The sequence below is a fragment of the Tripterygium wilfordii genome, chromosome 9 (genome assembly GCF_013401445.1).
Source record: "Tripterygium wilfordii isolate XIE 37 chromosome 9, ASM1340144v1, whole genome shotgun sequence".
Lineage (NCBI taxonomy): Eukaryota > Viridiplantae > Streptophyta > Magnoliopsida > Celastrales > Celastraceae > Tripterygium > Tripterygium wilfordii.
Window position 1 is genome coordinate 10,812,755 of NC_052240.1, and position 16,259 is coordinate 10,829,013.

The 16,259-nt window shown below is 36.7% G+C and overlaps 3 protein-coding genes across 3 annotated transcripts; all 3 read right to left on the reverse strand.

Moving 5' to 3' along the window:
• Positions 1 to 215: 215 nt before the first annotated feature.
• Positions 216 to 4,651, reverse strand: LOC120006239 (probable galacturonosyltransferase 4). Its single transcript, XM_038856202.1, has 9 exons — positions 4,349 to 4,651; positions 4,199 to 4,233; positions 4,060 to 4,104; positions 3,876 to 3,969; positions 3,617 to 3,789; positions 2,671 to 2,933; positions 2,114 to 2,471; positions 1,353 to 1,928; positions 216 to 830 (listed from the first exon to the last, which is right to left on the reverse strand). The coding sequence occupies exons 1-9, from the start codon at positions 4,437 to 4,439 to the stop codon at positions 555 to 557; spliced, it is 1,911 nt and encodes a 636-aa protein (XP_038712130.1). The 5' UTR covers positions 4,440 to 4,651; the 3' UTR covers positions 216 to 554.
• A 1,812-nt stretch (positions 4,652 to 6,463) lies between these two features.
• LOC120006242 lies at positions 6,464 to 8,024 on the reverse strand. Its single transcript, XM_038856205.1, has 2 exons — positions 7,525 to 8,024; positions 6,464 to 7,064 (listed from the first exon to the last, which is right to left on the reverse strand). Exons 1-2 carry the CDS (start codon positions 7,580 to 7,582, stop codon positions 6,613 to 6,615), a joined length of 510 nt encoding a protein of 169 aa, XP_038712133.1. The 5' UTR covers positions 7,583 to 8,024; the 3' UTR covers positions 6,464 to 6,612.
• Positions 8,025 to 8,174: 150 nt separating this feature from the next.
• LOC120006238 (pentatricopeptide repeat-containing protein At3g24000, mitochondrial) lies at positions 8,175 to 10,831 on the reverse strand. Its single transcript, XM_038856201.1, has one exon. It carries the CDS (start codon positions 10,782 to 10,784, stop codon positions 8,766 to 8,768), a length of 2,019 nt encoding a protein of 672 aa, XP_038712129.1. The 5' UTR covers positions 10,785 to 10,831; the 3' UTR covers positions 8,175 to 8,765.
• Positions 10,832 to 16,259: the final 5,428 nt, after the last annotated feature.

Genomic DNA, 16,259 nt, shown 5'->3' on the forward strand with positions numbered 1-16,259 from the left:
GTCATTCCTCTCCTCAACCACCCACATGTGATTATGTGAACTGTCCATCTGTCAATGCCAATGCCAATCTGTATATATGTGTCTATATATATATATATATAGTTGCTGATTACACTGTTTTTTCACCCAAACAATAGAGCTTTTCCGTAGGATATCATCCCTTAACAAAATGATAGTGTGCTCTTAGACAAAGTGAAGACTGTAAAACTAGGACAGAAAGAAGAACGTGCCTTGACCTGTAATCTCACACAGGAAGGAAAAGGAAAAGACAAAACCAGGAAAAGAGCTCAGTCATCATCGTTTTTACAGCTATGCCAGTAAACCTACACACTTGGACAAAAAAAATAATATTTAATCGAGTGTTGAAGCCAGTTCTACACTTCTACTTAGCCAACAAATACTAAAAAAACGATTTTTATACAAAAAGAATCAAGCTCAACAGCCCATTTCCAATTTGCAACCACGAACCTACATAGAGATGCAGACCTGTGAAAATGGGCGAACCGAATCAAGACTGAACGAACTTTGAATACCAGACATGCCATGAGGCTGTCCTATGGATTGATGTTGCATTCTCGTATGAAAGCCTTGTCATAGTCTACATATTTTGTCCAGTAACTTCGGTACTTGGGTAAGCCTATCTCGAGCCATGGTTTCAAGTTGCCGTTGTAGTGTACCACGGCTGCTCGTTCTATCTCACGCTGGCTCACACTCGGGTTGTAGCCAAGCCCAAGGACATGCCAATATCGATTGATGGGATATGTACGCTTCCAGAAAGTTATGAGACCTGGAGGCAGGGTACCCAACTTCCACAACTGTCTGTCATGATTCTGTTGTAAACACAAATTTTGGATTCAGAATTGTAGGAAAAAAAGAAGAAAAGAGTACTCAATATAACCTCACAGCATTACAAGGCTAAGTGGACCTCTAACAGATCCAAATAATACAAGCAACACAATCAGAAACACTAAGCTCGGAATCCTTGAATAAATTAATGCGACCTTTAGACATTCTATGCGCAAATTAAAAATTCAGTGTCTTTCATTTTCTTGTTTTTCTTTTTCAAGAAAAAGACCTTTTTCCTCCCATGTTCTTTGAAAGAAGAAACGCCTAAACAATGTATATCTTATGTACCCTTATGGATCATCATTACTGGGTTTACACCAACATTGTTTGGTGTTTCACCAGGACCACGAGTGTAGTATATTGTTAATGAAATTAATATGATCAGAACATTGGTGTCTGCAAGGAAAAATAATCTCTCTAACTATCATGTTCTTCAAGAAACATAAGGTATTGCTGGCAAGGAAAAAAAATTCAAGATACTGCCAAAAGATAATTATGTCACATACCAGCTTCTGCCAAGTGTGGTACACATCTGTGATGTTTTGCCTCTTCCACTCCTCCAAATCGAAAATATTCATTCCATATGCCCATCCACAAGCTCGAGGGTCAAAATTTTTTGAGATTAGAGGATTTGAGAAGTTCAAATACCGATCAAAACGATGGAAATTTTCTCCACAAGTCTCTACAGCACCATTGACATTGCCCTTCATGTCAATAGACCAAAGACCAGAAAGATCCTTTTGCACCACTATATCATCATCCAAGAACAATATTTTGTTAAGTTTTGGGTAGATCTCTGGCAAGTAAAAACGAAGATGGTTCAGGATAGATAAGTATTTTGGGTTTCGATACTTCAGATTTGGATCAGAATTCGCCCGATGTGCTCTAAAGTAATAGTCTATGATGGAGGGGGAACCGAGCTGCTTGAGGACAGGACTATAACTAGAATTTAACCACGTAAATTCTTCAATGTTCTGCACCTGAATGGTGGCTTTGCCAGGTGGATTTACTAGAAACCACATTCTCATTGCGGCATAATTGAGCCTGTCAGTAACAATGTGGAAAACATGGTTTGAAGGGTGCTGCAATTTTAAGACAACCACGAGTAAAAAAGGTTAAAATTCAGAAGTTAAAATATCAATGTTTGTTAGAGGCAGATGGGAGATTGACAGATAAAAATTTGAGAACAGAAAATTACTTATCTCTACTACTTCAGTCGTCTGTTTTTTGGCACCCAGAAAAAGCTCAAGGAAGGAGAGACGTTTACCTTAGCATTACTAATAGTTGACTTTACTACGACTGCTGCTGCCAGTACATTGTCCGAGAACAGTGCATAATGGAATAGCTGAGGGTCTTCTAATTTCTCTTGATTAGGGAAGCCTCGTTGAGAAGAATTCAAGTTATAATACTCAGATGTAAGCCGCAAGGGGAGACAATGCAGACCTTTAGGGAGAGTCTTGGCAGTTAATTGAGTCAAGAACAGGGTCTGCTTCCTGTGCACTCGGAGCTGTTCTTCACTTGCATGAAGCATAGCACGAAGCTTCTTCACAACAGCAGCACATTCATCTTGAAGTTGCTTCCCTTTGTCCAATAATTGTTCCATTGCCTTCAGTTTCTCGTTCGCACTGCATTACACGGCACAATAAACTCCCCGATTAAAATAAAACAAAGACTGAAAGTTGATCTAAACCTTGAACCATCAAAGAACTAAGATTTTTTAGATAAAAAATAAAGTTAATATATATATATCGGACAAGTGAAAAGAAAATCCAAGACAGCCATTGTTGGTTAACCTTATTAATACTTTTGAAAAAGAGAACCTACTTCTTCGGCAGATCTGAATCTTTTGTTGCATCCCCTAGTGCCCGTTGAACTTCCTTTATCCGCCCCCGAAGATCCCTTATGAACTGGGGATTACTTTTTGTGGCCGGAAGAGACAGGTACACCTTTGCCCTAATGAGCTGATCCCTGAGATGCCGTACACGGGCATCAGATACAGCTGTTTGATGAGTCTGCTTCTCAGTTTCTGCTTTAATGGATTCTTTCTCATCAACATGGCCACCAGATTGCTGCTCATGTTTCGTATCCTAGAGGCAGGACCAAAACGACAACAAAAAAAGGGGAAATGGAAGGAGAATTGGGTTAAGTCTAGAAGGAAAAAGTCCGCTTGTGAGTTCAACAAATCCAAGCATTAATATAGTGCAGAAAATATTTCGAAAACCACCACACAGACAAGCAGGGGTGCTAGAAAGGTGACCTTCATTGGAAAATTTAAATCTTATAAAGGAAGCATTCCTCAAGTAATTAGAATTGTCAGCAACTGGCCCTGATAATTATCAACAATTTCCAGTTCTGTTTTCAACCACCACTCAAGGAAAAAAAAAATGGACTGGATATAGGGAAAAGGAAACTGACAAACATTAACAACGAAAGCTCAACTACAAATTTCCTTTCCTCATAAACAAAAATATCAAAAAGGAACTCCCTATAGACAGAAATCAGACTCTTCAACTACTCATGCTTACTCAAGTATGCAGTATGCAGACTTCTGGTGTCACAATCCATAAAGGCAATAACCCAAAGAAAGATTAAGACTGATTGCAAAACTATACGTGCAGTCCACTAATTACAGTAATGATCGTATTAATGTATTATTCAAATAAAAAGTGAAACATCAAAGAGTTTGATGCATAAAGAGCACGAAATCAACAGTATGTATCATATCAATAAACAAATAAAAGGATATGAAAAACAAGCAGTGAAGACATACAATAATTTCCGAGGCCCTTTTCTCCTCATTGCCAGGATTGTTGATAATGGTGCTCAGTTCAGTAGCATCAGTGACCTCTCTGATGGGATTAACGGTATGTGATTGATCCTCATCATCTGTAGTGTGCAAGAACCTGCTGGATTTATGCTCCTTTGGAGGGGATAAGAGCAAATCTAATAAAAGAAACCCATAATAAGTAATATTTCCATTAAAAACCCAATAAATTGGGGAAAAAAACGAAAAGCAGAAGGAAAGAAACCTGAGTCCAAATCGGAGTTGTGCCCAGCAGCAGATGGAGTATTGTTGTCTGAGTACACAATCCCAACAGGTTCTTTAAGGGTTACGGAGGATTCCTATATCAAAAAAAAAAAGGACGGTGTTTGAGATGAGAGAAAGAAAAAGACGGAAGAAGCAAAGATCCGAGAAATTAAAGAGGAAATTACTTGCGGAAGGACGTTCAGGTGAGTGGGATCGCCGCCAGGAAAACTCTATTAAAAGAAAAATCGAGTCTTTGAATCAAAGAAATCAAAGATACAAACTTCCAATCATACATTGTTCAATTTTATTCAAGAAAATACTCACGAATGCGGAGACTTCTTCATTGAGTTCATTCGTAGCTGCAGAAATTGAAAGAAACCGCAAATTAAGGAAGAAAAAAAAAGGAAAAATTAGAAGGAAAAAAAAACGAAAAATTCGTAATACTATGAAACGGCCATATTCGAATCTACTTACGAGAGGAAGAGTTGAATCGAACAGTGAAGAGAGCAATAGGAGCAATAACTGTGACAAACATCATGCCGACAACCAATTTCCTCAACTTCATCTCGGCAGAATCTGGGGCTTTCGATTATTAGGAAAGACAGAAATAGGGAACAAGTTTTTCAGAGGCTCAGATTGTGGAACCTCAAGGCGTCGGCCATTGTAGATATGCAGAAGAAGAAAACCACTCTTATCTAGAAGTAGCAGAGAAAGACGGAGATTGAGAGAGAGAGAGAGAGAGGAGGCTCTGTTTGTCTTGGTTTCTGGCTTTTCCTTTCCTTGTTATTATAATTTTTGTATTTTATTTAAACTGGTATTGCCGATTCCGAACTGTCATAAGTATATAACTAAAATACTACCTACGAAAGAAAATAGGTTGTCAGTCTTTTATTTATTTATGGCGTTACTTACAGTTAAAGAGGCAAATTACTAAATAATTACTCTTAATAAATTACCCTCTTTTTTTGAAAATGAAAATATAAATTTTATTTAATAAATATTAGAAAGAAATTCAGGAAAAGTTTAATCAAGTTGTGAGTGGGTTGAGAGAAAAGTATGTGATAAATATAAATTTCATTTTATAAATCAACCCCATCCATCCTACAACATTAGTGATTGTGATTGTGATTAGTGATTGTGATTGTGAGGATTAATGTAATGTAACTCTTGGTAATTGAAAATTTTGTCACGTTCCAACTCGATCACTCAATACTCAAACATTCAAACTTAATAACATGGGGTAGATTTTTGTATCTAGTAACACGGGGTAGTTTTCTAAATTCGCTCCAATCTAATCACCCGGGATTAGATTTTCCATTTTTCGAACAATCAACCACCATATGTTGCATACAAAAAAATGTTAAACATTACTAATAAGTTAGTTTTTTCACGTTGACGTAACTTAAGACAGTTAAGTATTTGAGGTTTAACTATTTGAAAGTTGAGAAATATGTCCGATTGACTCGTTTGAAACGAAATAACATTTTAAGTTGTTAAGTTGAAACGTTCACGTGTTAGATGACGGAATTGAAACATGATAAAATTTTCAAATATCAAAAAGTTACATCAAACCTTGATTGTGGCCTCTTTTCGGGTTCTCTTTTCTTTTTTTTTTTAAAAAACTTAAAATGAATAAGACTAGTAGCTACTGATATGCTAGATATAAATGATAATTGATATTATTAACTAAAATACTTGTCTTCTTGCTAGATTTTGAAAAAATTCAGTTGATGTGGTTGCTCCTCATCCCATCCCCATCCCATGCAACCCACCCACCCACCCCTTGATTAGGAATAATGACAAATTATTAAAGTGGGGCCCAAGTATGAAGAAATGTTTTGTACCCTAATTTTTTTACCCCCATTTAAAACCTCATATTTACGTGCTGAAAATTCAGGGAATCATATTTACGGTCAGTAGTTATCGTTGGTTTTTGCCAGTTATTCAGTCTATTCTCACTAGTTTAGTTGGTTAACTATACAATTCGACTATTCACATAATTTTCTAACAGCCTTCATAATTAATAAATATATATCTCACATAATCAGATTGAGTATGGAGGGTTAAAAATGAGAGAAATTTTGAGGGTCGTACCCTATAAGAGTCTCTCAGTCAAGTGGACAGGACTACCACATAGCGAACCCGAACCCAACCCGAATCCAAGCCCAAGCCAACTCAAGAGTCAAGTCCAAGCCCAAGTTACTTCTTCCACCGACACACAAAAAGCAAAAGAGAGAGACAAGGCGGAAAAGACTGAAAAGAGAGCAAAAGTGTCGGCAAAATAGTCTCTGACTCACATGTGGAGATGAGTGGGTGGATGGGACGTACCTATTCTTCCGAGCGCAACTGCAGGGGGAGTATGCTATATATATATATATACACAATAACACAACACAACACAACAAAATCTTATTATCATTCCCATCCCCTCATAGTCTGGTAGAGAAGCTGGTAGAGTGGACACTTCTTTAAGACTGTATCCTCCAAATGCAATTTAATTAAAAGGCAAACATGACTATATATAATTTCACTTGTTTTTAAACCAAAAGAAAAAAGGAAACAAACCCATAAACTAGCTACAAATAGAGAAGGTGGGAGCCTTGATTTCTTTAATAAAAACTTGGATAAATTAGGCAGCAATTTCACATCATTGCTTTATATCTCCCTCTTGTATGTATGTTGTATACCTAAAACAAATTAATGTTAGGGAAACAAAAAGAAAGGAGATAAATAGTTATTTAGGCAGTTGCACCTCCTTCTAATGGTTGGTTGAGGAAGTAGTTCCAAATGCTATCCACACTCTCCATATCCAATCCCCAGTCCCACCCATTCATCTCCTCAAGCTTTTCCAGGGATGCTGCACAAGTGGCTGCACTTTCATACAAACATTCCTCACATAAATATTCCACTCTCTCCATCTCCATCTTCATCTCCATCTCTTTGAGAGATGATGAGAATGAGTCTTCAATATTAATCCACTCTTCTTCCCATGTTTCCGATATCATACCATCTTTCAGCCATGGGAAATCAAAAACATGCAATGATGGTGGTTTATCTTCCAACCTGATCATATTGCTATCACGATCATCATGACCATCCTCCTGCCTCTTTGCACTCTTCTCCAAGGAATATTGTTCTGTCTTGTCTTTCCCTTCTCTTCCTCTCTTCTTCTTCTGCCGCCTATCCATTCCTGCATGCATGTGATCAAGATATTCACAACTTCATCTCAAGCCCAGAAAACATATATAATTCTCCAACTGATACGAATTGAAGCAGAGAAAAACATGCATTTGCTTCTCACAGATATATTAAGAAATGACAGATTTTATGAAAAGGCCTGGTTTTTCATTTCCAGGAAATGGGAAGTAATGTGATGTAGAATCCTATAAGACAGAAGATATATGCAACTAAAATGAAACTATAGATATTCCTTTATTTGAATTTGGGAAAACCTTTATATATAAACAGGTAGGTGCTGTATGAAAACAGTTTTACAATAAGAATGTGGATTAAAATTTAATAAGAAGACAATTAGTGAAGATGATGCATGCCATTGCCAGAGAAGGGAGAAGGGAGAAGGAAGATCAAGATGCATGCAGTTTCTCTCCAGTCGAGAGAAACGTGTTTGTTATATACTTTCTGTTACGTACCTTTTCTTTCCATGATACACAGACTGTTTGGTCTCCTTTGCTGAAGAATGACGATCATTAATACTAAGCTTTGCTCACACGATACGCGATTTTAAGCCAAACGGCTCAACCACAAACACAAACTCACTCCTTTCATGCCTTTTTTGTCACCTCTCTCTCTCTCTCTCCTTCCATGCAAGCATGAGATAAATGGGTCAGTTTCCTCTTTTTGCGTTGCTTTCTCTCCTGAATTCTGATCCTCACATCCAGGCACCAGGCTAATGGCTCCTGAATTGTGATCCTTCAGTCCAGGCACCATGCTAAGGGCTACCAGCATTTTCGTAATCATTCTCCTCAGATTCTCTTCTTCCTTTCTCCAATGCCCTTCTATATCTGCCACATCATTCCCCTCATGTTGCAACTCCACCACATTTGGCATTATGTTCATAATAATAAGAAGAAAACAAAATCTATCAAAGGAGGAAACAGACAATAAAGGGTGATAATTTCCAAAATAAATCTTAAAATAGCTACATGAATACTGGACTGGGTACCCTGCAAAAGAAAATTTTCACAAGCCAAGCTATACACCATTTTCTCTTCACATTTCCCTAATTCAAACCTGCATCATATATAAAAATTTACAAGGAAGTGAAAAACTTGAAATGAAGTAGTTCAAGCAACCTTGCGTGCCCAATTTCACTAAGCAATGGGACATCCATAATTTGATAGATTAGTTCTGGCCAAAATGTGCCACACATTGAATGAACCTTGCTTCTCTAGCTCAGCCTGTGAGAAAACATGTAAATCTCATGGGCTTGAGAGACTGGTGATTGTTACTAAACAGAAATGTATTCATCTTTGCTTTCGTGTCTCAATCATGCATTCTTCGTGTTTTCTGACATTCAGATCCAGACTCTTGCCAGTTGCATCATGCCAAAAAGGCCACCAAATTTTGTATTACTGCCATCAGAAGTCATATTGTCCTTCAAGTTGCTTCCACTGAAGAATTTATATGTGCAAGGGACCCAAAGTTGAAGCCATTGTCATGTCTGCTCAAGACTCAGAAACACAGAGTAATGAGCAAAGCACTTGTTCAAAATATCACGCGACGGTTTGGTAATGTTTTCACCTTTTGAAAAATGTTTTTTCAGAAAAATTTAGAAAAAGGGAGCTCAAGAACATTTTCCAAGAGTTAAAAAAAAAAAACATTTGCTCTCCCACAGGATCCCTATGGATGATTGACTGTTGATGTCTTGGCACTACCAGTAGTCACCACAAGAACACGAACCATGCCGGAAACAATGGAACCGATTAGTATCCCTAACAATAATTTCCCTATCTACCACCTTTGATGCAAACTTGAAGGCTAAATGACAATCACCACAAACTCTGATGTTCTTCTTGATTCGTATAGGGGTCCCTGGAGGTGTATTGAGAAGAGCAAATGCAAGAGCAAGCTTTTCACTATGGTGCTGCAACTTAACTTCCCTCTCCTGCTGGTCCACAAAAAGAAGTACATGGCTTGTGTCGGGGATGTATCCAATCTCCGTAATCTCCCTCCTAATTTTCTCCCACATCCTATGAATCTCATCCATCTGTGGATGGGCATCATCATTTGACAGAAATACGTGGACCTCATTCTCGATCTCCACCCAACTGCAACCAGGTTCTTTCTTAACCCTGCTTTCCTTCATCATCTTTCTCACTTTTGCAGCATCAGTCCATCTACCAGCAGATGCATAGATATTATAGAGCAACAAATGGGGCCCTGCGTCCTGGGGATCAAGTTCCAATATACGTTCAGCAGCATAGGTGCCCAAATCCATATTCTTATGCATTCTACAAGCACCAAGCAAGGCTCCCCATATGGCAGCAGTTGGTTCAATTGGCATTTCCCTTATGAACCTCTCAGCTTGATTAAGATGACCTGCTCGGCCAAAAAGATCAACAATTGTCACATAATGCGAAATCTGTGGCTCAAAATTGAACTTCTTCATCAACTCAAAATAATATTGTCCTTCATCCAAAAGGCCGGCATGGCTACAAGCCGTAAGAACACAAAGGAAAGTTATTTCATTAGGTGAAACTCCAATCTTCAGCATTTCTTCGAACATTTGTATGGAATCCCTCCCTAGCCCATGTTGGGCAAATGCAACAATCATCGAATTCCAAGAGACAACATCTCTATTCACCAGCCGCTCAAAAACTTTCTTTGCGTCGTCAATGCTACCTGATTTTGCGTACATGTCAAGAAGAGTATTGCCAGTAAAAGCAATAAGCTTTCCACCGGATTTTATCATGTGGGCGTGAACCCACTTCCCTTGCTCTAGAGACCCAGTGATGGAAAAAGCATTGAAAATGCCAGAATACGTGAATCTTGTGGGTTCAAAATCGTCCCTGAGCATCTTCCGAAACAATCCAAGTGCAATTTCTGCTTCACCTTTCCTAGCATGTCCCGAGATCAAAGCATTCCAAGACACCTCATTTTTGCAAGGCAGCCCACCAAATATTCTCCCAGCTTCCTCGATGCGGCCACACCTTGCATACATGTCCAAAACTGAACTACCCACATAAACATCATTAACGTAACCGGACTTGAGACAGAAACCATGAAGCTGCCTTCCCTCCATATCACTAGCACCGGTCCCAGAAGCCTTCAATACACTAGCCAACGTGAATTCATTGGGTTGAAGCCCGAATCGAAGCATTCTACGAAACAACACAAGTGCGTCCTCGGCTCGATCATTCTGAGAATACCCAGTAATCAAGGCAGTCCAAGTGACCAAATCTCTATCGGTCATCTCGTCGAACAACTGGCGAGCATCCTCCAAGCTGCCACATTTTGCATACATATGGAGCACACTGTTCTGCATCACAGCATCACCCTTGAGAAATCTGGAATTGCGGAGATGGGTGTGGACAATCCTGCCTTCCTTGAGCCTTTTCAAGGAGGTGCATTTCTTGATCAGCAAGTTGTAGAGAGTCCTGTCGGGTTCTAGTGATCCCTCGTCGACAAGGTCGAGAACGTGGAGTCCTTTGGGGCTTCGGCGGAGAAGGTTCTTGTTTTGGATTATGGATGAAGGGGAGGGCTCCCATTCTTCAGTTTCTGCGTCACCGAGAGCAGAAGTGGCAGAAGTGGATGGAGTAGCAGAGTTGGTTAAGCGAACACAAAATGGTACGTGCCTTCTTCTAAAAAGGGTAGTTCTGGACGAGCGTAAATCAATATGTCTAATGAGAGAAGATTTACAACGCCAACCACGCTCCATTTTGCCATTCATCGATCATACCCTGTGTTGTCTATCGACTGAACTCCATTTTCGCCGATCACTTTTATATCCTCTCTGCTGTATTTTTAATTTAATGTATTTTATTATTTATAATTTTATTATGAGGGAAGGCAATCTCTCTCTCTTTTTTAATATTTTTTGTAATACCATTGACAAATTTATTTTTTATTAAAATCAAATCTTGAGCACACATATCTCTACTCCAATCGAATACTAACCGAACCACCCTCGTTGGTACATTAAGATAGGGCAATCTTCAAACCATAAGACAGGTATATTAAGGAAATCTTGAAGCTGAGACCACTATATTGTAGCTCATTCCAAAGTCGAAACATAATGTGAGGGATTGTCGGATGGACATTAAATTTTATGATAGGATGGGTAAAACTAAGATGGAGTTTGGAGGCGGTACCAAAATTTTTTTTTTGTTATTTATTAATTATGCATTAGAAAGTATGAAAAATAATGTCAAAAATGATAATTTTATAAAATATAATAAATAATAATTGTAACGTGTTTTCTTATTTTAACCAATTGAATATGATTTTTTGTAGCATGAGGTCTAAAGTGAATATTTAGAAAATCTTTTTATAATTTATTATATATTTAAGCCTAACTAAAAAACCTTTTTTTTTTTTAAGGCCCATAGGCCACACACGCTAAGTCATGCCCGAGAGGTATGAAGGCCACCACAACGGAGGGAAATTTTACTCATATCTCAATCCTCCCTGGTGAGAATAAAACCATGAACCTCAAAGACAACGGATGAAAACTACCCATATCTCAACCCTCTCTGATGAGAACAAAACCTTGAACCTCAAAGATCCTAATCAGATAACCTAACTAACTAAGCTATCTCCAATTCTTGACAACTTTGAGAGGTCAGCTAGTAGCATGATTCTTCGCCTTTAGGGCAAATGCAATAAGAAACAATTTACTGGGCCAACATTTTTGTTGGCCCGGTCCCACCTCTATTACACAAAAAGTCAAGTCAAACACGTATTCTAATACAGCCACATCAGCAAAACACAAATTTCTATACACTTTTTCTTCCCACACACTTTCTCTTTCCACCCAACCCAACAACATTCCATTCCTCCATATTATCCATAACAAAACTACACCAAAACATTAAATATCAATACATCCACATCAGCAAAACACTTATCCCAATACAGCCACATAAGCAAAACACATTTTACAATACAGCCACATCAGCAAAAGACAACATCTTTGTTGGCCCAATACTACTTCACCATTGCATTTGCCCTTAGAGCAGCTCCAACCGGAGCATCAAATGAGACATCAAATTGGCTAACTGCCAATTTGATGCCTTAATATGCTTTTTAAGGTCTCCAACGCAAACATCAAATTGAGACATCAATTTGATGCTTCAAGCTTCTGGATGCAAATATACCTCCAAAGGAGAGAGAAAATCAGAGACATCAAATTTGTGGCGGGTCACCAACGGCTCTCATCAACGGCTATTTTTTCTTTCAACGACTCTATTCAAATCTTTAAATAGTTTTCCAAACTTGAAAAATATGTCAGTTCATCCTCTCTCTATCTCTTCCTTTGAGAATACACATTTGTTTCTTTCTCCAAGGCTCTGAAGATCTGGATCTGGTATTTGTCTCCAACGACTATTTGTTTCTTTCTCCAAGGCTTTTTAATTCTTGATTTTGATCTTGTATGTCTTTATCTTCTTCTTTGTGTCTCCATTAAACAAATCTGCTTTGTTATTCTGGATATGGTATTTATCTTCTTCTTTGTATGGGTTTTGGATCGGTGAGCTATCTGGGTTTTGGTGTTAATATGTGGTTCTTGACTTTTTGTTTTTTATTTTTATATTTATCTGTATGGATTACGGTGCAAGCATATATTGTAGCATAGTGATAGGATACTTAATGTATCCTATCGGTAGGATACGGTATGTATCCTAGTGATAGGATACTTATGTATCCTACCGGTAGGATATTGGCATATTCTTCAAAATACAATATTGTTCTCATGATTTTTATATTTATTAGATGAATTCTCAATACTTCGGTAACTACACCGATCTCCTTAATAGCGAGTCACCGGTTATTGAAGAAGTTGATGGTTTCGATCCTGCCATACAAACTAAAAATGATGTGGATCTTCGTACACGCAAATCACAAAGGACAAGGAATTTCACTCGAGATGAAGATATATTTATCGTGTCCGCGTGGTTAAATACGAGTAAAGATGCTATTAGTGGAGTTGATCAAAGCATGAATAGATTTTGGGGGAGGATTTATGAGCAATTCATTTCATTCGGAGGTGAAGAAGGACGCACCGAAGCTTCTATTAAAAATCGGTGGCGGGATATTAACGCAAAATGTGCAAAATTTATTGGGTGCATTAAATCATTCTGATTTGGTGCCCTCAGATACTGATCCCCGAAGACAGCAACAACAGCTCTTACAAAGGCCCGTAGACTTTCAATAGCAGTGCTTTCGCCTATACGTATGTGGTCATCTAGCATATCAGCTGGTACTCCATATGCTAGTATCCTGAATGCAGCAATAACTTTCATATGCTAGTATCCTGAATGCGGCCAAATTTCAAATTTGAAAATTTTAGTCGGCCAAGTTTCAAAATTGAAGTTTTAGGCGGTCAAATTTCTAATTTGAAAATTTTAGGCGGTCAAATTTTATTCAAATTTCTAATTTGAAAATTTTAAGCGGCCAAATTTTGGAAGGATAAACCAAATTTTTATAATTGGCTCATTTAAATGGGTAAAATTAATTAGACTAATTTAAATGGGCTAACTTAAATGGGTTAATTTGAGTAAATTTAAAATTTGATGACTCTTTTGATTATTTGGGTTGGAATGCATCACTTTATTGAAACATGAAATGGGACATCAAAGTACAAATTGGGCATCAAATGATAAATTTGATGCTCCATTTTGATATTTTCCATTGGAGATGCTCTTACATTAGCGCAATCTTGTTTGTCAATGTCACAACTTTTAATGAAGTCCTAACTCTCTGTCTTTTTATTTTTTTTATTTTGCATTTTCTCTTTAAATATTGGAAAAAAGCAAGTTCGTTTTGTATTCTCTCTTTAAATATTGTAAAATATATACGTATAATGAAAATCTAGCCTAAAGATTTTTACAATAAGTTATCCCAAAACAATGATGATTTACGGATAATCTTAAGCTGTTAAAGAATCAATGATTGAAGAAGAAGAAATTCATGTAGAGGGAAGAAGAAGAAGATTGAGAGGAAACTTGTGTTAAACTCTTATTGATGTAAAATGTCAAGTTTCCTCTCAATCTTCTTCTTCCCTCTCCATGAACTTCTTATTCTTCAATCACTGATTCTTCAGCTTAAGATTATCTATAAATCAACATGGCATCGAAGCAATACGGTTCAATTGGACATAACCTCCACTCCATTTGTTGGGTCTGGCGTCATGGTTGTTAAAATCCCGATTTTGATCTTACGATCTTAGGTAACCAAAACGATTTGAATCAATGTAAAATCCCAAAATTGATAAGATCTACCGATTTTACGATTTTATCGATCTTAACCTTAATAGACTTATGGAGTCATGAGCTTATGGGTTGTGGTTTACTAATCATGTGCTTATGTTTTTAATCCTAGTTTTTGTTGAAAAATTGGTTCTAATATACAAACATGACATAATCTTGCATAATTATTGTGCTTGCTTTTCATAATTATCTGGAGGTCCTAAAAAATTATAATTTTGTGAAATATTAACATGTCTATAAATAAATAATAATCACATTTTTGAATTTTTTTATTACCTATAAATTATAGTATATTATATAATGTTAATTATTTATTTAAAAATAAGTAATTATATTATTTTACATTTATTTTTTAAATTTTATAAAATCTTACGATTTTACGATTCAATTTTGCATTTCTGCCACTGATCTTATGTAAGATCCCGATTTTAACAACCTTACCTGGCATAACTTATTTCACAAGTGGGGGAGTGTAAAAATATCACATCGAAAGATGTAAGTAATATAATCCCCTTTATAAGGGCTAAGCCCACCCCTTAACATCAACTAGGCATCTTCTCTGATTAAGTGAGTTGGGAAAACCGGAAAACCTAAAGGGGACAATATAATTAGTGTTGGATTTACAACAAACAAAACCATTTTTTCTGTGTTTAATGTCGAAAAAAAAAAACAAGAGCTTATTCAGTTTTTTAGGCCAAGTACATGGGCCATTTTGGATCATTCTTTGTGTGTTTGCTTAAAATTAGTACTACGGTTGAAAATTAGTGTTGTACTAAAACATTGTCAAATTTCAGTAATCTAGGATCAGAACTTCAGAAGACAATTGCAAAAAATGGAAACTAGTTGTGGTAGCTAGCAACTAAATATTATTACCCACGCTTGTTGGACATGGAGTTTGGTTGACCCACTCTTACTTTATAAAGACATGTATTTTGGTGAAAAAAATTGTACTATCGTGAGAGGCATACATTCATTCTAGACATTCCCCATTAAACTCCACAAATCAGAATTCTCAAAAAAAAAAAAATGATGACCCAATTGCTCAATTACTCAATACTCATTGTGGTTGCTCTTAAAACAGAGCATCAAAGCAAACAACCTTTATGCCTCTCCATGGCACACTCCTCACTCCACCCACCAAAGGGGAAATACCAAAAGATGGCCTGGCGTGTGCGGCAACCCACAATCTTCACAACTCAAAGGCTCCGTTTGGTAGAGTAGTTGTGTTTATTTTCAACATTAACGGATAAGCTGTGGAAAAAAAACTGAGCTTAAAGCTGTGAAATAAATCGTGAAGTGATTGGTAAAGGGGTTAACTGTTCTTAACGGTTAAGTAGGGTAAAATATATATATATTTTTTATTATAAATTTTAATTATCTTATTTCAACATAAACATAATTTATTATATTTATAAACATAATATTTAAATTATAATTACTTTAGTTTAATATTTAAATAAGTTTGTAATTTAATATATACGACTCCCTTCGTCCCTATTTGTTTGTCATCCTTTGAAAATCTAAAGTTTTAATGGATATCATTTAATGCAATTCAACTACATAAAATAACATGTGATTCCAAATTTGTCCTTATTTATGATGGTACCATTTTTTCCTTGAAACAAGGATAATTAAAGTTAAAGGGTAATTTTGAAACACAACAATAAAATTGTTAATTAATGAAGAAAAGTGAGGTGACATTAGTTTTGGGATAACCTAAAATAGAAAAAATGACTTAGAAAATGGGAAAGAGGGGGTACGTTATTAATTTAATATTTAAATAATATTTATAGTAATAAAGAATGTTAAGATATAAAATTATTAATTATAAAGAAGATGGGACCCAATTACTTTTTATTGGGTCCACAAGTGTTTCAAAAATCTTAACAGCGACGTATGTGGGACCCAATAAATAAAATTTTTTTTAAAAAAAAAACAGA

What these genes read in the sequence shown, in the direction of transcription:
- LOC120006238 (XM_038856201.1), bottom strand. Translation starts at nt 10,784, where the DNA reads ATGAATGGCAAAATGGAGCGTGGTTGGCGTTGTAAATCTTCTCTCATT.
- LOC120006242 (XM_038856205.1), bottom strand. Translation starts at nt 7,582, where the DNA reads ATGATCGTCATTCTTCAGCAAAGGAGACCAAACAGTCTGTGTATCATG. An exon ending in GTGTATCATGGAAAGAAAAG is followed by an intron (nt 7,065 to 7,524) that starts GTACGTAACAGA and finishes ACATGCATGCAG; the next exon opens with GAATGGATAGGCGGCAGAAG.
- LOC120006239 (XM_038856202.1), bottom strand. Translation starts at nt 4,439, where the DNA reads ATGAAGTTGAGGAAATTGGTTGTCGGCATGATGTTTGTCACAGTTATT. An exon ending in ACCTGAACGTCCTTCCGCAA is followed by an intron (nt 3,970 to 4,059) that starts GTAATTTCCTCT and finishes TTTTTGATATAG; the next exon opens with GAATCCTCCGTAACCCTTAA. An exon ending in ACCACACTTGGCAGAAGCTG is followed by an intron (nt 831 to 1,352) that starts GTATGTGACATA and finishes TGTTTACAACAG; the next exon opens with AATCATGACAGACAGTTGTG.